The sequence below is a fragment of the Leucoraja erinacea genome, unplaced genomic scaffold, assembly GCF_028641065.1.
Source record: "Leucoraja erinacea ecotype New England unplaced genomic scaffold, Leri_hhj_1 Leri_869S, whole genome shotgun sequence".
NCBI lineage: Eukaryota > Metazoa > Chordata > Chondrichthyes > Rajiformes > Rajidae > Leucoraja > Leucoraja erinaceus.
This window is the reverse complement of record NW_026576805.1, coordinates 19,539-44,304: the sequence shown is the minus strand read 5'-3', so window position 1 is coordinate 44,304 and position 24,766 is coordinate 19,539. Positions and strand designations below refer to the sequence as shown.

The 24,766-nt window shown below is 45.7% G+C and overlaps 1 protein-coding gene across 3 annotated transcripts; it reads right to left on the bottom strand.

Annotated features, from left to right (window-relative positions):
* On the bottom strand, window positions 1-22,972 carry LOC129694947 (uncharacterized). Of its 3 annotated transcripts, XM_055631688.1 has the most exons (5): window positions 22,850-22,972; window positions 18,255-18,311; window positions 11,249-11,355; window positions 7,425-7,557; window positions 1-3,276 (listed from the first exon to the last, which is right to left on the bottom strand). In XM_055631688.1, the coding sequence occupies exons 4-5, from the start codon at window positions 7,481-7,483 to the stop codon at window positions 2,187-2,189; spliced, it is 1,149 nt and encodes a 382-aa protein (XP_055487663.1). In that variant the 5' UTR covers window positions 7,484-7,557; window positions 11,249-11,355; window positions 18,255-18,311; window positions 22,850-22,972; the 3' UTR covers window positions 1-2,186. The 3 variants fall into 3 exon arrangements, with proteins under 3 accessions (XP_055487663.1, XP_055487665.1, XP_055487664.1); XM_055631690.1 differs by lacking the exon at window positions 11,249-11,355; XM_055631689.1 differs by lacking the exons at window positions 11,249-11,355; window positions 22,850-22,972 and having other exon boundaries at window positions 18,255-18,459.
* Window positions 22,973-24,766: the final 1,794 nt, after the last annotated feature.

Below are 24,766 nucleotides of genomic sequence, written 5' to 3'. Positions count from 1 at the left end.
ATATATATATATCTACTGATCTTTTTGTGGTTGTTTATTATGAGTTTTACAGATTACTATGTTTACATATCTGTTGTGCTGCTCCAATTTTGTTCAACTTCAGGACATGACAATAAAACACTCTTGAATCTTGGAACTGTAGATGCTGGAAACTTGAGAAAAAGACATAAAGTGCTGGAGTAACTCAGTGGGTCAGGCAGCATCTCTGAGGAAGGGTCTGAAGAAGGGTCTCGACCCAAAACGCCACCCTTTCCTTCTCTACAGAGATGTTGAGTTACTCCAGCATTTTGTGTCTAGCATCACTGAGTTTAGTTTAGAGATACAGCGGGGAAACAGGCCCTTCGGCCCACTGGGTCCATGCCGACCAGCGATCCCCACATATTAATACTATCCCACAACAACTAGGGACAATTTTTTACATTTACCGAGCCAATTAATCAACATACCAGTACGTCTTTGGAATGTGGGAGGAAACTGAAGATCTCAGAGAAAACTCACGCAGGTCATGGGGAGAATGTACAAACTTCGTACAGACAAGCACCCCTATCCGGGATCGAACCCGGGTCTCCGGAGCTGCATTCGCTGTAAGGCAGCAACTCTATCGTTGCGCTACCATGCGTCCTGTGCAGCAGGACGGGCAGCATCTCTGGAGAGAAGGAATGGGTGACGTTACGGGTCGAGACCCTGCAGACTGATGTCAGGAGAGGGAGATACATAGATAAGGAAGTATAAAGTGTGAAAATAGGACAAAGGGAATGGAGATCAAAGATCATTGGTGGATACGTATGGGGGTGATTGGCAGATGCGTAGTGACAAAAGGACCGGAGTGAAAATACAAAAGGGTATCAGATGTGGAGAGAAGAGAAATGTATTGTGAGGCTGGAGGAAGGAACGGGGATGTAATGCTGAGACTTTATAGGCGCTGGTCAGATCATATTTGGAGTATTGTTAGCAGGTTTGGGCCCCATAAGGATGTGCTGGGATTGGAGAGAGTCCAGAAGATGTTTACGAGAATGATCCCAGGGTTGACTGGAATAATCTCTGATAACAGTTCAATGGCACTGGGCCTGTACTCAGTGCAGTTTAGAAGGATGAGGGGGATTCCTCATTGAAACTTACCATATAGTGAAAGGCCGGAATTGAGTGAGTATGGAGTGGATGTTTCCACTAGTGGAAGAGTGCTGAGGACATAGCCTCAGAATAAAAGGACATACTTTTGGAAAGAAGATGAGAAGGAATTTCTTTAGTCAGAGGGTGGTGAATCTGTGGAAGTCGTTGTCTCAAACGGCTGTGGAGTTCAAGTCATTCGGTATTTTTAAGGTGGAGATTGACAGATTCTTGATCAGCAAGAGTGTCGAGGGATATGGGGAGAAGGCAGGAGAATGGGTTCGGCATTAGACAATAGACAGTAGGTGCAGAAGTAGGCCATTTAGCCCTTCATGCTAGCACCTGCCATTCACTGTGATCATGGCTGATCATCCCCAATCGGTACCCCGTTCCTGCCTTCTCCCCATATCCCTTAACTCTGCTATCTTTAAGAGCTTTGAGAGGGAATGATAGATCAGCCATGAATGAATTGTGGCGTAGACTTGATGGGCCAAATGGCTGAATTCTACTCCTGTGACATGAACTTATTTTCTGCCTGATGGGAGTGGGGATAAGAAGGAATGACGGGTGTGACAATTGTAGCTACAAAGAAAGTACCTTGGAGAGGGATTCCAGTTGGAACTTTTTACCAGGTTGAAATGTCAATGTCCAGAGGTCATAGCTTTAATGTGAGGGGGAGGGGGGCGAAGTTCAAAGGTGACATTGGGGGAATGTTGCCTAGATGGTGATGGATGCCTAGAATTCTCTGTCAGGATTGGTGGTGACGCTGATAGGATAGTGGTGTTTAAGAGGTTTTTGGATAGGCACATTTATATGTAGAGAATGGGGGGGGGGGGGAGTATGAATCAGATGAGATCAAATGAGATGCAAATCTTGGCATCATGTTTGGCACAGACATTGTGGGCCCAAGGGCTTGATCAGCCATGATCATATTGAATGGCGGTGCAGGCTCGAAGGGCCGAATGGCCTACTGCTGGACTTATTTTCTATTTTTCTATGTTTCTACCCCTTGTGTAGCATTCGATGATCTAAGTCCAATGCCACTGGAAATGAAGAAACAATTTTCATCCTTTTTCTGTTCAAGCCTCTCTCTGGACTTCATTATCCAATGTCCCAGTCTCTCTCAAGAACCTTTTTAGAAACTGACATATGTCCTCATACAGTTTTAACGCATCCTCTATCTTCTGAGCTTCATCTCGTAACTTTTTAGCGACTTCAGATTTACTTCCTTTGCTCAGCTCAATCGAACCCTTAGCTATAGAGTAGATATCCCACACTATAAAGAGTGCTCCCACAACTCCTGAAACAGCTCTTGTAGTTTTGGACAAAGCTAGAGGAGTTCCATAAAGCAGCTTTTTCACTTTCCCAGCTTCCAGGGCATACTTTGTTCTTTGAACATTGCGACTCAGAGTTGTCAATTTCTCAGCTACTGTGCTAAGGCCAGGAGATTTGCTTAAGACTTCTTTGCCCATGATTGATGCTGTCACTTTAAATGTCTTCATGCTGATGGAACCAGATTGTAATCCAGCTTTAACCTCATCCAAATACTTTTTCCTGCATTTGTTGAAAATATTCCTTGCCTTCCTAATCCCTTGTAAATATAATCTATCTTTAACTTTCGGCAAATATTTCCCCCTGTGTTTACTGGTGACTTGCTTTACTTTGCTGTTCCGTCGGCAATCTCCTGCTGTGCCTTCATTGTAATCACATTCGGTATTTTCTTCCTCACTAAGATGACTCGAGGCCTGGAGATCACGGTCGATGTCCTTCAAGTGTGCTGACATTTCGTTCCGATCATTTTTATATTGCCTGATGATCTCATCTACCCGTTTCTGCTTCTTTGACCGTTTAACATATTCAGTGATGCCAGCTGTCAAGTTAGCAATAACACCAGCTCCTCCTATGCTCGCGCCCACAGCAGTGAGTATCAGGGAGCCACCAGCAGTGAAAGGAGCAGCAATTATTCCTGCAAACGTAAGCACACCTCCTACAGCACCTGCAGACGACCCTGTGACATTTGCAATTGTGGCACCTTTGTGATATCGATCAATACTGTTCGCAATCTCTTGTAGTTCACGTATGTATCCTGTTGTTCGACATTGCCACTTAGAAAACTGATTTACAAAGTGTTGTATGGTCTCTGTTCTCTTTTCTAGTTCATGTTGGTCCCTGTTATGAATAAAAAATATAATTTTATCTTATGTTTGCAATCACACAAGTTCTTAAAATTGCAATGACAGAAACTGAACAACATCAGGACATAGATATTTGAATACCTATTCAGAGATTAATACTAGCTAGATCCTGCATTTATAGAGAACATTTGAAAAAACATTAAAATGTCATAGTGAAATAATGAGCGTTCAGAGCCAGTGTGTTCGTCTAAGGGTCAAAGTTCTTTCCCAATGCCTCAGGGGACAGTTCTGCTCTGTTTGTAACTTAATGAAGTTAGTGGGCAAAACACAAAATGTGGAGGAGCTCAGCGGGTCAGACAGCATCTGGAGAGAAAGGACACGTGCCATTTCATGTCAGGACCCTTCTCCAGAGCCTGAAAAGACTGAAACCTCACCCCAAACCGTCTGAAGAAGGGTCCTGATCCAAAACTTCACCTATCATCCATCTGAAGATGAGCCCCAACCTGAAATGTCGTCAGTCTGAAGAACTATCCCGACTTGAAACGTCACCTGTTATCGGTCCGAAGAAGCGACCTGACCTGAAACGTCATCAACCGTCAGTTTTAACAAGGGCCCCGATCTATTGCCACCGCTGTTCCCGATGCAAACTCGATGCAAAAGCAGAGTCCCCGATGTGGACTCGGGGACTGTTACGCTGAACACATATGCTTGGTCTGCTGAGGTGTACTAGATCTTGTGGGTGCTAACCAGTTTACCTCCCATTCCCATACTGACCTTCCTGGGCCACCTCCATTTGCCAGGGTGAGGCCACACGGAAATTGGAAGAACTGCACCTCATATTTTTCTTGGGTAGCTTAGAACACAGCAGTATGAATATTGAATTCTCAAATTTTAAATAACTTCTTATAACACTCCCCACCCCGTTGTCCCCTTCCTCCACCCTGGTTGTTTAACCAGATCTACAATTCGCAACAATGAGTCTGTTTTGAGATCACACCTTCCCTATGCAACCGTCACACAACGGGGAGATTAAGCGGAGGTTGGGCGATCGTTTCGCCGAACACCTCCGCTCAGTCCACAATAACCTACCTGAACTCCCGGTGGCTCAGCACTTCAACTCCCCCTCCCATTCCCAATCCGACCTCTCTGTCCTGGGTCTGCTCCATTGCCAGAGTGAGCAACACCGGAAATTGGAGGAACAGCACCTCATATTCCGCCTGGGTAACTTGCGTCCTGATGGCATGAACGTTGAATTCTCCCAATTTTGCTAGCCCTTGCTGTCTTCTCCCCTTCCTTAACCCTCGAGCTGTCTTCTCCCATCCCCCCGCCCCCGGGCTCCTCCTCCTCCCTTTTTCCTTCCTTCTCCCCCCCCCCACCCCCCATCAGTCTGAAGAAGGGTTTCGGCCCGAAACGTCACCTATTTCATTCGCTCCATAGATGCTGCTGCACCCGCTGAGTTTCTCCAGCATTTTTGTGTACCTTCCCTATGCAACAATTGGCCTACCAGGGAACCACCCTGCCTGAGGTCATCTGTACCAGCCCAGATTTGTCCTGATTTTTCTCACCTCTAGTTCTCTTCCCCCCCCCCCCCCCCCCCCCCCCACTACTTTCATTCCGACAAAGGGTCCCGACCCAAAACGTCACCTATCCTTTTTCTCCAGAGATGCAGCCTGAATCTGAATTACTCCAGCACTTTTTGTCTAATGTTCATTACATACCTGGTATACAAACAATAGTATGAAATGTGGTTTGTGTGCAAGACAATTCATGATACAAATATTCTATGCAGAATATTCAAAAGCATACTTTCATCTTTGAAATCATTTTAGTGTAGATGAAGAGGGGATTAAACATAAGAGCCTTAGTCAATTTGGGAGATACTTGAACAAAATTTTGAAATTGATGTTTTTAGCAACAACCGTTTTACTTCCTTTGCTCCTGGCATCAAAGCAATGGCATTCGTAGAATAGAACTAATGGCAATATTCCTTGGAGCGCATGAGGATGAGGGATGATCTTATTGAGGTGTATAAAATTATGTGGGGAATAGATAGGGTGAATACACAGAGTCTTTTACCCAGAGTACGGGAATTAAGAAGCGGGGAACATAAGTTTCAGGTGTGAGGCGAAAAATTTAATAGAAACCTGAGGGATAATTTTCACACAAGTTGGCGGTGGGTACATGGAACGAGCTGCTGTATGGAGTAGTTGTGGCAGGTACTGTAACAACATTTAAAATACATTTGGACAGGTACAGGGATAGGAAAGGTTTAGAAGGATATGGGCCAAATGTTGACAAGTGGGACTAATGTATATGGGGCATCTTGGTGGGTGTGGGATAATTGGGCTGGAGAGAATGTGGTTTATGGAAGGACAAAGATCCATTTGATCATAGTCCTCACCGGAGTTGTTTTATGAAATGACCTGTTATTTATATTTTGTCTGTCCCTGGATCAATCCAGTCAGTACTGCCTTGATCATTGTAATGAAATATATGCAGGATTCAAGGATTTGGATCAATGAATGGAGGAAGCATAGGGTGAAGAGCACAACTAATTATTTATTAAAGCAAACACAATTAAAACTGAAACTCGAGTATCAACATCAATAAAGAATAGATCGCATGGGATCCAAGGAGAGATAGTGGAATGGATAGCAAATTGGCTCCATGGAAGGAAGCAGAGGGTAATGGTAGAAGGTTGCTTCTCAGACTGGAGGCCTGGTGTGGCACAGGGTTCGGTGCTGGGCCCATTACTGTTTGTCATCTACATCACTGATTTGGATGAGAACATACAGGGCAAGATTAGCAAGTTTACTGATGATACAAAAGTTAGCGGTTTTGCAGATAGTGAAGATGGTTGTGAACGATCGCAGCAGGATCTGGATCGATTGGCCAGGGGGGGCGTAGGAATGGTTGATGGAATTTAATACAGAGAAGTGTGAGGTGTTGCATTTTGGGACGTTGAACAAGGGCTGGATCAACACAGTGAATGGTAGGCCTCTGGGTAGTGTTGTGGAGCAGAGGGATCTAGCAGTACAGGTGCATGGTTCCTTGAAATTCGAGTTAGAGGTAGATAAGGTGGTCAAAAATGCTTTTGGCACTTGGGCCTTCATCAGTCAGAGTATTGTATAGAAGTTGGGAGGTCATGTTGCAATTTGTATAAGATGTCGGTGAGACCGCATTTAGAATATTGTGTTCAGTTCTGGGCACCATGTTATAGGAAAGATATTGTTAAGCTTGAAAGGGTTCAGAAAAGATTTTCGAGGATGTTGCCAGGACTAGAGGGTGTGAGCTATAGGGTGAGGTTGAGTAGGCTGGATATCTATTTCATGGAGCGCAGGAGGATGAGGGGAGATCTTATAGAGGTGTACAAAATCATGAGAGGAATAGATCGGGTAGATGCAGAGTCTTTTGCCCAGAGTAGGGAAATCGAGGACCAGAGGACACAGGTTCAAGGTGAAGGGGAAAAGATTTCATAGGAATCCGAGGGGTATTGTTTTAACACAAAGGGTGGTGGGAGTATGGAACAAACTGCCAGAGGAGGTAGTTGAGGTTGGGACAGAAGCATGTATTTATATAATATTTTTATCACTAAGAATAACGGTGGGTATGTGTCAGCTAGCTATTCACCATCGCACCATAATGGCATGAGTTATGTGTCCTATCAGACACCTTGGATGTCTCTGGGAAAGCAAAGCTTATCTTAGTGACTGTGCAGGCGTCCTCATGATCGAATGGTCTCTGAATTAGCCCAAGCATTCTTTGAAAACATCTACTTGTTTTCCTAAGCAGGGTTCCATATACGGTGCTGCTAAATTAGCTGACCAACGGTTTTTTGTTTAACCGTTGGTACACTTGGCCTGAGGTCAGGATGATAGCAAGAACCCCCCCATTGAGCTTCAGATGGGAGCTCATGGACATTTTGTGACTGGTGCTCAAGAACCTGAGAATACAATCAGTATTGGTTCCTTCATTCCAGCTCTTCAAAATCTTACCATTGACGAATGTGATTTTACTTTTAGTGATCAATGTTATAATGTATTGATTTATTTGGCCCTCTTCATTGATTACATAGTCTATGTATTAATGACTACGTCAGTTGCTTTACTGATGACCATGACTATCTATTTAATAACGATCCTCGTGGTGATTATCAAGTGTAGAAAATGACTGATAATTTACCAACAAAAGCGATCTGGCACTTGAGCTGTTGACATTTTCACAATTTCCTCATGTTGCATTCTTTGTTACCTGGATCCTGAAACATTTCAATTGCGCAAACCTACATCCATCGCATTGAACTGTGATCATGGATCTGAAATACAGAAGGGTTAACAAATATTAATATGTGTTGATATTACAGGGATGTATCTTATAATGAAACATTCATGTACTGTTTCAGTTCATTTGATGTCAAGGAATCAGGGGATATGGGGGAGAAGGCAGGAACGGGGTACTGATTCTGGATGATCAGCCATGATCATATTGAATGGCGGTGCTGGCTCGAAGGGCCGAATGGCCTACTCCTGCACCTATTGTCTATGTTTCTAAGTAACTCAAATTTCAGTTCATACAAAAGCAAAGTAACTGTTGGATATCTGAATTATAAAGCAAAGTGTTGGAAATACTCAGAGTGCCAGGCAGCAGCTGTGTTGCTGTTCACCACAAACCCTAATATATCCCACATTTAGGAATAGTTAAGTTCATGTTCTGATGAAGCAGCGTTGAGCTGAACCGTTAACTTTGTTTCTCTTCCATAGAGGCTGTCTGACACATCGAGCAGGTCCAGTTTCAGTTTCTATCAAATCTTCTGGGAAAAATATGTTAAGAAATAACCAGGAGCAGGCCAGACTGAACCTCATGATGAGTAAACCAGAATCTGACCGAAGGGAAACATTAACTGGAATCATGGATTCCAATGACTGGGAGTTCCAGGGCACCTTGACGGTTATGGTACAATGGAGTTTACGACCATCTCACTTGTATCGTACTTTGATAAGACTTTACTATAGGTGAGGCCACAGGTTATTTGAAAATGTGTCATCGGTTTTCTTTGATTGGTCACAGGTTGAACGGTGGGAATTCAATTCAATTCGACTTTAATGTCATTGCACAAATACGAGTATGGGTTCAACGAAATGCAGTTTAGCGTCAGTCCGTAGTATAGTGCAATATAGAAATAAAAATAAGAATACAGAATAATCAAACAATAATCGAACAATGTGGACGGAGAGACTGGAGAAGTCTATCGTCGGGACTCCGAGTTCAGCAATGTGATTGTGTTGTTGTAGAAGCTGTTCCTCATCCTACTGGTACGTGACTTGAGGCTCCTGTCCTGCCTCCCTGATGGGAGGAGGGCAAACAGTCCATGGTTGGGGTGGGAGGGGTCTTTAATGATCTTCCTGGCCCGTCTCAGACACCGTTTTCGGTGGAGGGCATCCATGGCAGGGAGCGGGGCACCGATGATGTACTGCGCGGTTTTCACCACCCGTTGTAGTGCCTTCCTGTCCGCTACGGTGCAACTGCTGTACCATACCGTGAAGCAGGTGGTCAGGATGCTTTCGATGGTACAGCGGTAAAAGTTGGTCAGGATCTGGGGGGACAGGTGGGCTTTCTGTGAGAGAATGGAGAGAGAGGTAGTGATATTCTCAGTAATTGAGCATAGAACAGTACATCACAGCAACTGATTGTTCAGCCCATGATGTCTGTGCGGAATATGATGCCAAATTTAATTAATCACTGCCTATATGTTTAAGAAGGAACTGCAGATGCTGGAAAATCGAAGGTAGACAAAAATGCTGGAGAAACTCTGGGTGAGGCAGCATCTATGGAGCTGCTGGAGAAACTCAGCAGGTGAGGCAGCATCTGCCTATATGTGATCCATTCCCCTCCATTCCCTGACTACCCATGCGCCTATCTTATCGCCTCTTGCCACACACATCTCCTTTAAACTTTGTCCTTTTCATCTTAAAGTTGTACCCCCTAGTCTTTGAGATTTCCATCCTGGGGGAAGTATTCTGACTGCCTCTCATAATTTTAATTAATTTTTATCATGTCATCCCTTAACCTCTGAAGCTCCAGAGAAAACGAAACAAATTTGTCCAACCTCTTCTTGTAGTCAAGGCAGCATCTGGTAAACCTCCTCTGCGCCCTCTCCATGGTCTCCACATCCTTCCTGTAATGGGACGACCAGAACTGCACACAATGCTCCAAAGGTAGACAAACCAAATTACTGTGGCGTCATTGTGGAGCAGAGCCGTTCAGAGAGACCAGCCTTTCTCATGGAAGAGAAGGAACGGGTAGGCTGGAAATGATGAGGCAATTAGAAGTGTCAGCCAGGAGAGGATGGGTAGTGGGATATCACGGATTGGAGGATCTGATCATGGTGGGGTTTGTGGTGGGGAGGTGCAGATTACCGCTGAGCACAGTTTAGATTTGTTTCTCAATCACCTGAAGGTCTTCCAGATGAGCACCAGTAGGCACTGCAGATTTTTTTTCAGTTTCAAAAATAAACTATATTCAAAATAAAAATATATAAAAAACAAAACCCCTTCTGTCTAAACTCGAAACGTCACCCATTCCTTTTCTACGGAGATGCTGCCTGTCCCACTGAGTTATTTTGTGTCTACGGTGTAAACCAGCATCTACAGTTCCTTCCCACATCAATAGTTCAGTGGTTCTTTATTGTCACATGTGCACGGTTAAATTCTTTTGCACAACCCACAAATTCAGTCACCATATTTTTGTAAGGTTTACAAGGAAGAAAATAAAGAAAGTGTCCGAAGTCCAAAAGTCCTAAGTCAGTCGGGATGATCCATGACAAGGACCCTTGCAATCTTCTGCAGCCGCTCTTTGCTACAGGATGAATGTCCTGTGAGCACTGCAAGATTAATACCCTGTTGCACCTGCATTACAGGCATCCCTAGCACAGTGTGGTGCAAGTTCCCAGCAACCCTTCCAAAGGAGCATTGCATTTGGGGAACTAGTTCAAATGCTGGTCTTTGATGTGAAAATTGAATCAGGGTGGCAAGGGTGACTCAGGATGGGAAGTTCCAGGTAGATTCTCACGATTACCACAAGGACTCAGAAATGGTTACACTGTGATCTACTCAATTGATTTCAATTGATTTTCTTACTAATAGAAGCATAGAAATATAGAAAATCGGTGCAGAAGCAGGCCATGTGGCCCGTCGAGCCAGCACCGCCATTCAATATGATCATGGCTAATCATCCAAAATCAGTACCCCGTTCCTGCTTTTTCCTGAATGGCCCAATTCTATTCCCTTAACTTGTGAACGTGATCTATCTATCCCTCGTATATCCCCATTCTCCTGCATTCTGCCCATAATCTCTGACACCTGTACTAATCAAGAATTCAGATTCAGATTCAGATTCAATTTTAATTGTCATTGTCAGTGTACAGTACAGAGACAACGAAATGCATTTAGCATCTCCCTGGAAGAGCTACATAGCAAATGATTTGAATAAATAATAATAGTGTCCGGGGGGTGTGGTGATTGGCAGTCACCGAGGTACGTTGTTGAGTAGAGTGACAGCCGCCGGGAAGAAGCTGTTCCTCGACCTGCTGGTTCGGCAACGGAGAGACCTGTAGCGCCTCCCGGATGGTAGGAGGGTAAACAGTCCATGGTTGGGGTGAGAGCAGTCCTTGGCGATGCTGAGCGCCCTCCACAGACAACGCTTGCTTTGGACAGACAATGGAGGGGAGCGAGGAACCGGTGATGCGTTGGGCAATTTTCACCACCCTCTGCAATGCCTTCCGGTCGGAGACAGAGCAGTTGCCATACCATACTGTGATGCAGTTGGTAAGGATGCTCTCGATGGTGGAGTGGTAGAAGTTCACCAGGATCTGAGGAGACAGAATCTGTCTATCTCTGCCAAATATATCCACTGACTTGGCCTCCACAGCCTTCTGTGGCAGAGAATTCCACAGAAGATTCCATCCTCTTCAATCTTGCAAGCACTTCCTTTACCTTTGCCATCCTTACCCCTCTTCCTCACCGCAAGATGTCAGTTCTGAACATCGATCACTGGTTCATTCACAGGATGTGGGCTTCGGTGACAACACGTATTTATTGTCGATCCTGAACTGTTGCTGGAATGAAGAAGCAGGTAAGACCCACCTGTATATGAAAACATTAGAAATAGAAGCAAGAGTGGACTATTCAGCCCCTCGCATCTGCTCCACCATTCAATAACATAATTATTGATCAGTAACTACATCGGTCTGGAGTCATATGTAGACCAGAACTGTAGAAGGACTTTGGTGAACCAAAGATAGACACAAAGTGCTGGAGTAAAACCCCCTGTCCTACTTTCCCGAATTACCCATGAACTCTCCCGAGTTTTACCCTTGATTCGAACTCGGAGAATTACGGTAATAGCCAGTTGTAAGTAATCAGGGTTTTTTTTTTACACGTGGACATTTTTCAACAGGTTCCGGCTTACCTGATGCCCCGAGTTCCTGCGGCTGGCATTACTAGCCGCTACGAAACATCTACGGATCCTACAGCCTCCTACGAGCTGGCTACCGATATTCCCCGACATTCCCCGAGTTCAAATGAAGGGGAAAACTCGGGAGAACTCGGGGAAGTGGGACAGGGACTTTACTCAGCGGGTCAGGCAGCATCTCTGGAGAAAAAGGATGGGTGACATTTCGGGTCGGGACCCTTCTTCAGACTGCTGGAGCCGCAGGCAAGTGCCAAGGAACACACGTGGCTGTGGTAGCGAGTCCAGGTTAAAACACGGACAGCGGGAGAGAAGTGAGAGGATGTTGCAGAACTCTCAGACTTGGTGAACCAGATGGGATGTTCAAACCAGCCATCAGGTTTATTAATTTTTATGAATTCAAATTTTCAGCTGCACCAGTGGGATTGGATTGATGTATGTAGATGGATAGTTTGAAGCTCTGATTATTAGTCCAGGAACATAACCACATTGGTCTGTCCTGCTGCATGATTCATGGCGCTGACACAAATAAATACTGTGCCAATGTGATTAGATTGCCCAGTCCAGGTCATTTGTCTTCAGACCACATGAATTCAAGAGCTGTGTTTGAAATGTAAGGTGAGAGTGTCTTCCCTTTACTTCATGGACTGAGCATTTGACTGAGTTTGACGTCAAGAGGCCCTGGTAACAGCAAAGTCAATGGATACAATTGAGTGGTTCAAGTCCTACCTCAGACAAATGAAGATTGATGTGGCTGTGGAAAGGCAATCACCAGAGCCCCAGGACATTACTGCAGAGATCCAGGGCAAGCTGGCAAACTGAACCAAAAGAACCGTGGTAATATGCAGCAGAGGATGATGCTAGGGGGTTGTTTTTGCGACTGGATGCCTGTGACTAGTGGTGTCCTACAAGGATCTGTGCTGGGGCTCTTACTGACTGTAATGTATGTAAAGGACTTTATTCCTCAGAGTGTAGGAGACTGATGGGTGACCTTATAGAGGTGTATGACATCAGGAGGGGATTAGATATGGTGACTACACAGTGCCTTTTACCCAGAGTAGGGGAATTAATAACCAGGGCTCACATTTTTCACTTGAGAGGAGAAAGATTTAATAGGAACCTGAAGGGTAACCTTTTCACACATTGGGTGTGGCATATGAAAAGAGCTGCAGAGTGGTAGTTGTCAGGTCCTAGGATGATATTTAAAAGGCATGGATAACACAGCAAAGAGAGACACCAAATGATGGAGTAACTCAGCAACGTCTTGTCACCCTGACCGATGAAGGGCAACGTGCCGATAGCCTTCTTGATCACCCTATGACGCCACTTTTCAAGGAATGATGTACCTGCTCTCCTAGATCCTAGAATCCTAGTGTCTACAACACTACCCAGAGCACTGCCATTCACTGTGAAGGTCCTGCTGTGGTTTAACTTCCCAAAGTGCAACACCTCATACTTATCTGCATCAAACTCCATTAGCCATTCCTCAGCCCACTTGTCCAACTGATCAAGAACCTGTCTACAATACCACCCACTTTACTGTGATCTACATTCATGCTGACCATCCCTAATCAGCACCAGTCTATCCAAATATATTTTTTCTAATCCCGCTTAACAATCTCCAGTTACTTGCCTACCACGGATGTTAGGCTTACCGGTCTATAGCTCCCAGACGTTTCCTTGCAGCCCTTCTTAAATGGAAGCAAAACATGGGCCTATTTCTGTTCTGTATCTCTAGACTAAACAAACTAATGATGATTCATATATCTCAGCCAGGGTCCCTGCAATATCTGACAAAAGCCCGGGAGATTTGTCTTCCTCCATACCTTAGGACGTTCAGCATCTCCTCGACCGTAATACTGACTGTTCTCAAGACACTTCCATTAACTGTCCCAGCTCCCCAGTCTTCATGTCTTTCTCCACAATAAAATCAGGAGAAATACTGACTGAGGATTTTACCCATCTCCTGTAGCTCCACATGGAGAAGACTGCTTTGGGCCCTATTTTCTCTCTATTCACCCCCTTTCTCATTACCTTAATGTTAATCACCAGAACCATCTCCTGCCCCTATTTGGTCAATGGTCACTGGTACCCTTATTGTCACATGTACCGAGATACAGAGACATTAATATTTACGTACAGTTTAGTAAAAGTAGTATTACACATGGCACATCTTAGATGCAATGCAGTTGACTATTTTGGAGCCTGTAGTACACTCCTGACAAGGCGATCATCTCCTTTTCATTTCTCAGCTTCACCCATATAGCCTCACTGGATGAACAATCAATTTTGGACTACAGCTTTAACATTCACCTTAATCAATGAAGCAACATCCCCTCCTTGTGGTTGCTTCACGACAGATCATTGGTAATATTAACGCAAAGGATATTGTTCTGGCACCTTATCACTAAATTCTCTATCTCCTTCCTGTACTCTATCTTATTATTGTTTGTGAATAATGGAATTGGGGCTCAACACCTCCCTGTGTGCCTGGGTCCTGGACTTTCTCACTGCCAGGCCCCAGGTAGTCAAGATGGGAGGGAATACATTGAAGTCCCTCACCCTGAGCATAGGATCGCCCCAGGATCCTGTGGATAGGGTGAACTGTTTTAAATATCTGGGAGTCCACTTCTCTGAGGATATGACATGGGCATCACACGCCTCAGCACTCGTGAGTAAGGCAAGGCAGCGCCTTTACCACCTCAGGCAATTGAGGAAATTCGGGGTGTCTCCGAGGATCCTCCAGTACTTCTACGCAGCGGCGGTGGAAAGCATCTTGTCCGGGAACATTACCATCTGGTTTGGGAATTGCTCTGCCAAGGACAAGAAGGCTCTGCAGAGAGTAGTGCGTTCGACCGAACGCACTATGGGAACTTCACTTGCCCCCCTGCAGGAACTATACATCAGGAGGTGCAACTCCAGAGCCAACAATATCATGAGAGACCCCTTCCACCCCTGCAATGGACTGTTCCAGCTGCTACGGTGAGGCAAACGCCTCCGTTGCCATGCGGTGAGAACGGAGAGGTTGAGAAGCAGTTTCTTCCCAGATGCCATTCGGACTGTAAACGCCTATCTCACCAGGGACTAACTCTACTGAACGTTTTTCCTTCCATTATTTATTATGTAAAAGAATATGTGTGTTATGATTGTGTTTATAGTTTGTTTGGTTGTTTGTTTTTTGCACAAAAGTCCGCGAGCATTGCCACTTTCATTTCACTGCACATCTCGTATGTGTATGTGACAAATAAACTTGACTTGACTTGACTTGACTTGACCCACCATAGTGGTGTTGTCTGCAAAATTGTAGATGGAATTAGAGCTGAATTTAACCATACATTTGTGAGTGTAAATGGTGTATAGTATGGGGCTGATCCTTGTGGGGAACTGGTGTTGATGTTATTGTGGAGGAGGAGTTGTCACCTCTCCTCAGAGATTAAAATCTGAGGGCCAGAAAGCTGCAGACCCAGTGGCCGATCTGATTCCTAGGTCCTGGAAATTGGATGGGATTTTGGTGTTGAAAGCAGAGTTATAGTCAATGGTCTGACCCTGATGTCTAGGTGTTCCAGAAATGAGTTTAGGGCCGGGAAGATGGCAGTTAATGTGCGCCATCACCGGTCTCTCAATGCACTTTATAATGTTGGGGACTCAACCCAAAAAGTCATCCGTTCTTTCTCCAAACATGCTGCTTGTCCCGCTGAGCTGTCCAGCATTTGTGTCTATCATAATGTTGGAGGTCAGAGCCATTGGACGGTAGTCATTAAGACACGCTGCTATACTTAAGGGAAGGTATGTCAAGGAATTACAAATGGAATTTGACTCTGACAAGTAGGTAGACACAACATGCTGGAGTAACTCAGCAGGACAGGCAGCGTCTCTGGAGAGAAGGAATGGGTGACGTTTCGGGTCGAGACCCTTCTTCAGACTTCGATTTAAACCAGCATCTGCAGTTCTTTCCTACACGTATGAGATGTTGTATTTTGGTATGTCAAACCAAGTCAGGACTTGCACAATAAATGGTAGAGCCCTGGGGCGCGTTGCAGACAAGGAGATCTGGGAGTTCAGGCGCATGATTCCCTAAAAGTATCGAGTGGGATGGACATTGTGATCAAGAAAGCGTTTGGCATGCTTGCCTTCCTTGGAAATGGTTTTGAGTAGAAAGGTTGGCACATCATACTGCAGTTGTACATATCGCTGGTGAGACCATACTTGGAGTACAGTGTGCATTTCCCATCACCAGCCATAGTAAGGGTAGCATTGTTGAAAGGGTGTAAAGAGATTCACCATGATGTTACTTGGTTAGCGGTCTTGAGATATTGGAAGATTTTGGATAGATCGGATCTTTTTTCTTGCAGTGCAGGAGGCGAGGGCTTAAATAGTCTTTTCCCCAGGATAGAGGATTGAAGGTGGAGGGCATAGGTTATGATAAAAGGAGAGATATTTTAGATTGACCTCTGGAGCAACCTTTTCACTCAGAGGGTAGTTAGAGGGCATGGACAAGATGGGCTGAAGGGCTGTTCCCGTGCTGTACTGGTCTATGACTTTAAGTAGGGTTATGCTCCAAATTCATTAAAAAAACATTGTCAGCTGGAGTATTGTGCAATTTAAATCACCATAAGAAATATGTGTCTGAAAGTGGCAACACAAGTTCATAGAGTGGTAAAGAAGGAATATGGTTTGCTTGGTTCCATCGTTGAGGCACATTGAATGTCGATTAAATGTCGACAAAACGAAGGAGATGGTTGTCGACTTCAGGAGGGCGCAGCCAAAGCATACACCCCTCAACATCAGTGGCACTGCAGTGGAGAGAGTGGAGAGCATAAAGTTCCTCAGTGTGCAAATTACAGACAGCCTCACCTGGTCCAGGAACACCACTGGGACCGTCAAACGGGCCCATCAGCGACTGCACTTACTGAGGAAACTAAAACAGGCCTCACTCCCCACCAACATCCTCAGGACTTTCTACAAGGGCACGGTGGGGTCTGTACTCACACACTGCATAAATACGTGGTACTCCACCTGCAACTGCTCGGACAGGAAGGCTCTGCAGAGGGTAGTGAGGGGAGCAGAGAGGATCATTGGCGTCTCCCTACCCTCGGTACAAGAACTGTTCCAGAGCCGCTGTCTGAAAAAAGCTCAGAGAATTGCTAAGGACAAACTGCACCCCCTCCACATACACCTGGATCTCCTGCCATCAGGCAAGAGATAACATAACATCAAAGCCCGGACTACAAGACTGCTAAACAGCTTCCTGCCACAGGCTGTGAGGCTGCTAAACAGTCACTCTGTACTCACAGTCACCTGATTCTGCGGCTGGCACGGACACTTTAATAACTGGCACTGGCCACTCAAATCAGCTGCCCCGGACATTTTTATGATTGGTTTTACTGTATTTTAACATTGTGTTTTACCTGCTTTTAATTATTTATTTATACTGTTCCATCAGGGACTGGATTGTTTTTAGTGTTATTATGTGTGAAACGTTTTAAATTTCATGTGCGATGCTCTGCTATTCCCTGGGAAACATCTTTTCATTTTGCACTGTACAACTGTTGCTTGCAAGATGACAATAAAGGTTGATTGATTGATTGAGTATAAGAATCAGAAAATCATGTATTGTCTTTCCACTGACGGGTTAGCACACAACAAATGCTTTTCACTCTACCACTCTACACATGAAAGGTTGATGTTGAGGCTCTATGAAAGGTTTAGAGTATTGTTTGCAGTCATGGGAAGGGTTTGCTGAGAGGTGAAGAGGTTGAAGACACCTCCCTCCCCTTTCTTGATCTCCCAGTCTTCATCACACAAAATAGACTACCACTGCCGTCTATTAAAAACCCACTGACTCCCACAACTATCTCAACTACACTTTTTCCCACCCGGCTTCCTGCAAATACTCTGTCCCCGACTCCCAATTTCTCCATCTACGTCGTATCTGGGCCCAAGATGAGGTGTTCGACACCACGGCATCGGAGATGTCCCCAGTCTTCCACCATCTGTTTCCTTTCATGAAGCCACTTTTTTGCCCATACATTTTTTTTTTAACACTATCTCTCTGTGGACCCCATGTGCTCTAACCCCGCTGGGCAGCCGACCACACTGAACCTAATGTGGGTGAAGCAAATGTTTGGTAATGCTCCGACTTTATAAACAAAAATATGTCAGTCTTGATTAAAAAAAATAGAGCAACAGCATGAGAATGCCACCGTTTGCAGCTAACCTCATATCACATACTATCCCGACTTGGGAGAGCACTGCCACTCCTCATTGCCACCAGATCTGTATCCAACATCACTGAGAGGTCCCTGTCCAGCAGGAAGTTTCACTTTATGTTTGTTATTGTTATATGTACCGAGGTTCATGAAAAGCTTTGTTTTTCATGCCATCCAAACTGGTCAGGTACACCTTACACCCACACAATCGAGTCTAACTCAAATACAATCGATAGAGCAAAAAGGAAGATCCAGAGTTCAGAATATAGTTCTCAGCATTGTAGCACGATAGCTGTATAGACAAAATCCATTCAAATGGTTTAAGAAATCAACTCACCACCACCTTCCCCAGGGCAATTTGGAATAGGAAGCAAAATCCCGATAAAACACTGACCTGGAAAATAAAGAAAAACCTACTGCTGTACAGGTCTGTATGTAATAGGGCAACTTTGCTGTGCAACCAGTTTCTTGCCATGTCATACACCTGATCAAGATATTTTTAACATGTAAATGCATACATTTTTAGAGTGTCAGCAATGTTGTTGAGCTGGTACTGGGTGTGTCACTGGAACTGATGCACGGTACCTGCTGATAATAGAGGTTAGGCAACCGTGGAGCACAATCAGTGGAACAATCTTTGGTTTAAACCAACATCTGCAGTTCCTTCTCACACACATACATTGGGAGATTTCAATTTTCTGTGAGAAGCGAAAGAGATCAAGTAGTGAAGGGGTAGCTCAGTCCATCACACAGACCACCCTCCGCACCATCTCGATAAAATGACCAAGAAATGAAGTTAGAAAATGCTGGAAGAGGCAACAGGTTTTATTGTGCATTAGACCAAGTGCAGACTCGTTGGGTCTGCTCCCCCAACGCAATATTCCACCACTCACCCGTTCCCCCAAAGCAACCCATTACCCCAACGCAATATTCCACCACTCACGCATAGCCCCAACTGCGCAGGCGCGGCTCATTTTCCCTCATCCCCCCCCCCTCCTCCACACCCTCCCTCTTCTTTCCCCTCTCCTCCTCTCCTCCCCAATCCCTCCCGCCCTCCTTTCCCCTACCCAGTCAGTCACTCCCTCCCTCCCTCCATAACGTGTCTCTCTCCCTACCCCCCTCCTATCCATCAATCCCCTACTCCTCACCTCCCGCCCACCCCCCCCACCATCCCTCCTGACTTCCCCCACTGCCCTCCTCTCCATTCCCCACTCCCTGCCTCCCCCACTCCTCCCCTCCACCCTCTTCCTCCCTACCCCCTCCTCACCCTCAATCCCCCCCCCACTCTCCCTCCTCACCTCCCCAAGATCTTTCTCCTCTCCTTCTCCTCTTCCCCAATCCCTCCCTCATCTCTCCCTCCCTCTCCTTTCCCCTACCCTCAGTCACCACCTCCCTCCCTCCATAAAAAGCAGCATCTGCAGTTCCTTCCTCAAGCCAAGTCGTGAAGAGAGTATTTTGTCACGTGTCCCAGATAGGACAATGAAATTCTTGCTTGCTGTAGCACAACAGAATTTAGTAAGCATAAACACAGAACAGTTCAGCGTGTCTATATACCATAGACCATCTATATACACATAAATAAACAGATAAAAGTGCAAAAGGCTGTTATTGTTCAGAGTGTTCAAGAAGGAACTGCAGATGCCGGAAAATCGAAGGTACACAAAAATGCTGGAGAAACTCAGCGGGTGCAGCAGCATCTATGGAGCGAAGGAGATAGGTAACGTTTCGGGCCGAAATTATTGTTCAGAGTTTGTTTGATGTCGTATTTAATAGCCTGATGACTGTGAGGAAGAAGCTGTCCATGAAACTGGATGTACCAGATGGGTAGATGGGACCGCCATTACCGCAGAGAGCGGGCGGGGAGAGAGGAGTGAGTGAGGGAGAGAGAGACGGGATCAGGGCCTCCACTGAACCCCCCCCCCATCCCCGCGGCCGACGCCGGTGGTGGGGGAGACGATAGACAAGTTACTGTGAGGAGCGGAGAGAGGAGTTAGTGAGTGATGCGGGAGAGGCTGTGGCAGCGCAGGATGGGGCGTCGCTGTCCCGGGTGACTGACAGGTGAGGAGACCAATGTGCGGTTTTGAAGATTTTTGAAGATTTTTAAACCTTAATAGCTTTTGAAATAATCAATAGACAATAGGTACAGGAGAAGGCCATTCGGCCCTTCGAGCCAACACCGCCATTCACCGTGATCATGTGGCTGATCATCCACAATCAGTACCCCGTTCCTGCCTTCTCCCCATATCCCCTGACTCCACTCTCTTTAAACAACTCTATCTAACTCTCTCTTGAAAGCATACAGAGAATTGACCTCCACCGCCTTCTAAGGCAGAGATTCCACAGATTCACAAACCTCTGTGTTGAAAAGCTTTTCCTCATCTCCATTTCAATAAGATCCCCTCTCCTAAATTCCAGAGTATACAAGCCCAGCCGCTCCATTCTATCAACATATGACAGTCCCGCCATCCCGGGAATTAACCTCGTTAAACCATTGATTGGAACAAAACTTGTTGCACTTGAGCACATGAGAAAGGTGAGTAATGTGGAGAAAAATTGTAGCTCTACCGATTTTGCGCAAAATAGAAAAATCACGCAAACTGGAAGAGCACGATCAGATTTTTTGCTATGTATAGTTTTCTGATATTGTGACATATAGTCGAGAGCTGACTGACCCAAGATGTATTCCAATGTTAACATAACTTTCTGTTGATGATACATAAAAATGACCTGGATGTAAATGTAGACTGGTTGGTTATTAAGTTTGCAGATGCCACTAAGATTGTTGGGTTTTGAGTGTGAGAAGGCGTAAGGTGTCTGGCGGAATATAGATTAGCTACAGAAATGGGCGGAGAAGTGGCAGATGGAATTTAATATGAACAAGTGTGAGGTGCTGCAATTTGGGAGATCAAATGTAAGGGGAAAATATACCATGAATGGCATTGAGGGATCATGGGGTCCAAGTTCATAACTACCTGGAAATGGTAGATAGAGTGGGAAAGAAGGCAAGCTTACAAGCATAGGTCAAGGCATTGAGTATAAGGATCCAGAAAGTCATGATACAGCTTTATAGGACTTTGGTTAACCGCATTTGGAGTACTGTGTGTAGTTCCGGTCACCCCATTACAAGAGGGATGTGGAAAAGGTTTACCAGAATGATTCGTGGATTACGGGGTATTAGCTACAGGGAGAGGTTATAGAGTCATACAGTATGGAAACAGGCCCAACTGTCCCATCTACACTAGTCCCACTTGCCTGCGTTTACTCCATTTCCTTCTGAACCGTCCTATCCATGTACCTGTCTAATCGCTTCTTTAACGATGCGATAGACCCTGCCCCAACTACCTCCTCTGGCACCCTGCCACCCTTTGTGTGAAAAAGTCACCCCTCAGATTCCTATTAAATCCATGTTAGTCGATCCAGCAGACCTGGCGGGGGCAAGCTGCCAATCTTGCCTGGGATCGACGCTCCAAATGCGGCCTGCGGATTTCAACATGAAGGAATTCGCAGTCACGGGTAGAGACTGATGTCGGGAAGCTCCAAAGTCGCAAGCGGTTTGACCCCGACCCAGGGTCCGATCGCCCGGCGCGCGGGGAGCTGAGACCCCCCCCCCCCCCCCCCCCCGATTAGGAGCTTGATCGCCCCGACGCGGAGGGCCAGACTGCCGGCTACGGCCACGTCCTGTCTACAGAACGCTCGAGGCCCCCGACCGTGGGAGAACAAAGAAGGGAAGAGATTGAACTTTTTTATCGCCTTCCATCACAGTGAGGAATGTGGAGGAGTCACTGTGGTGGATGTTAAAAATGTATTTTGTGTGTTGGTACTTTTTATTGGTGTGACTATGGACAATCAAATTCCTCGTATGTTGCAGAACATATTTGGCTAATAAAGTATGATTATGATTCTGTCAGTGTACTGAGCATGTGAGTTGGGACGTTATGTTACAGCTGTGCAAGACGTTGGTAAGGCAACATTTAAACTACTGTGAACATTTCTGCTCGCTCTGCCGTAGGAAGGATGTTGGTCTGTTGGGTCAATCGGTTAACACACATTGGTCAATGTACTGAGAATGGGAGTTGGAATGTCATGTTCATCAGGTCATAAGTGATAGGAGCAGAATTAGGCCGTTCGGCCCATCAAGCCTACTCCGCCATTCATTCATGGCTGATCTGTCTCTCCCTCCTAAGCCCATTCTCCTGCCTTCTCCCCATAACCTCATTCTCCTGCCTTCTCCCCATCACCCTGACACCCGTACTAATCAAGAACAAGACGTTAGTAAGGTCACATTTAAAGCACCGTGTACGTTGCTGGTGGTTCTGCATTAGGAAAGATGTCATTAAACTGGTGGGCATGCAGAGGAGAGTTATGAGGATGGGTGATTGGGGTGGTCAGGATAGATCAGCCATGATTGAATAGCAGAGTAGACTTGATGGGCCAAAATGCCACAATCTGCTGCTAAAGGTGGTGGATAATTAGCAGCTGAAGAGGCTCCAAGGCATTCTCAATGATAGTGGGGCTGAGCATGTGAGTGCCGAATAGATGGTAGAACTCTGATAACACCATCGCAGCAGTTAGATTCATTCCACGGCACATCAAGCAATGGCTGAGACCTCTGGCTTTGGGAGCAGGCAACATCTCAGTTTAGCTCTGAGGATGTGTACTCCAGAACACGTTTTGCATATTGCCAACCAACTATGGTACGTTTACAACATAGAAATCTATGTGACAATGTGGAAAATATCCAAGGTGTGTCCTGTTCACAAAAGGCAAGTCTGTACAATCCAGCTAATTACTGCCCAAACAGTCGACTCTCAGTCATCAGATTCAGATTCAGATTCAGATTCAATTTTAATTGTCATTGTCAGTGTACAGTACAGAGACAACAAAGTAATGGAAGCTGTGCTATTAAGTAGCAATTACTCCCCAATAACTTACTCGTTAATGTGCAGTTTGGGATTTGCCAGTTCCACTGGACGCCATACCTCATCGCAGCCTTGATTCAAATCTGGACCAAAGAGCTGAATTCCAGAGGGGATGTATGATTGACTGCCCTTAACAGGAAGGCAGATTAATTAGTCTGGCATGAAGGAACCCTGGTAAAACTGGTCAAACAGGTCATGAATCCGCCCATGAGCGTACTACACGTTTGCGCGAGAGTAACCCATCTTGCTCTGCTATAAGATCTTTGGTTTACGGGATGGTTTTTTAAGCCAATATGTAGAGGAACCGACTAGAGGGCAGGCCATCCTAGACTGGGTATTGTGTCATGAGGAAGGATTAATTAGCGATCTCTTTGTGCAAAGCTCCTGGGGCAACAGTGACCATAACATGGTGGAAATCTGCAATAGGATGGAGAGTGACACGGTTAATTCAGAGACTAGGGTCCTGAATTTCAAGAAAGGAGACTTTGAAGGTATGAGACGGGAATTAGGGGTTAGGATAGACTAGCAAATTGACGTGGAGATGCATGGCAATGATTTAAAGATTGGATGGATGAACTCTAAAAATTGTTCATCCCTGTTTGGGGGAAAAAATAAAACGGGGAAGGCAGCTCAACGGTGGCTAATGAGAGAAATCAAGGATAGTGTTAAATCCAGGGAAGAGGCATACAAATTGGCCAGAGGAAGCAGCAAACCGGAGAATGGAGACATTTAGAATTCAACAGAAGACAAAGTGGTAATTAAGAGGGGGTATAAAGGCCATGAAAGAAAGCTTGTGGGGAATATAAAAACTGACTGTAAAAGCTTCTTTAGATATCTAAAAAGGAAAAGCTGAGTGAAGACAAATTTAGGCCCCTTACAATCAGAGACAGGAATTTACAGGGGGTGCCGTCCTGTATGGGTATGGCTGCCCAGCCTGCAGCTGTCCGTTTTTTCATCTCTTTTTAATTTTTAGTTAGTTGAGTTTTTGTTTTTCGGAGTTCTCGGTCTTTTTTATGTGGGGGGGGGGGGGGGGGGAAGGGGGGGAAACTGCTTTCTAGGGTCCCTACCTGGTCGGAGAGGCGGTCTTTCTGTGGGCTGCACCTTTGACCCGACCAGCGGGTCTGGAGTGGCGTTTCCTGAGGGGACCGCCCAGAATCTCAGCTTCGGCGGCAGCTCAGCGCTGGAGCGCTATCGTGGAGCGGAGCGGGTGATGCCTTGCCCGGGTCGCCGCGCTGGAATTCCGGTGAGCTGAAGACCGCCGATGAAACATTGCGGAGCTGCAGGACTGTGAACTTTACATCGGGAGCCTGGGATCTCTTGCCGAGATCGCCAGTGGTGGAGCTCCATCCAGCGCGACCTGTTGGCTTCGGAAGCCACGGTCTCCAGTAAGGATGCGGCCGTTCCAGGTGTCCCAAGCCGCTGGGAGGATTCTCCCGACGCCGGAGCGCTTTCATCCGGCGAGAACGGCCTGGAACATCGGGCCTCCGTAAAGGCCGTACACGCGATGGAGTACACGCGATGAACTGAAGGTAAGCACTTACCATTATTTCCAGCGTAGCGGGCCCGTTTAAACCCGCTGAAAATGTCAATTGTTGCGCTGTAAATAATTATGGAAATCGGGATAAGCGTGCGAGACATTTAGCCAGAGGTGTGATACGCAGGTATACGCCGTATACCCACTAAGAAAGCTCCAGCATTTCCGTATGCCCACTTAGAAATGCACAATGACACGTATCAACTTCGATCGTGACAGAAGTTCTGTTTATTTTATGAATGAAAGTATGATAGTTCTGTCACAGAACTGTCATACTTTCATTCATAAATTCAACCTGTGCGCTGTGTCTCTGTCAGAGTCGCACTTTTCCTTGTCGGAAGTCGGAAAGTCCATCGTACAATGGAACGCAGCATTATAATAGCCATAAAGAGGCTT

Coding starts and splice junctions, on each gene's coding strand:
- LOC129694947 (XM_055631688.1), bottom strand. CDS start 7,483: ATGCAACATGAGGAAATTGTGAAAATGTCAACAGCTCAAGTGCCAGAT. Junction 3,277..7,424: donor GTGCCAGATCGCTTTTGTTG/GTAAATTATCAG, acceptor TATTCATAACAG/GGACCAACATGAACTAGAAA.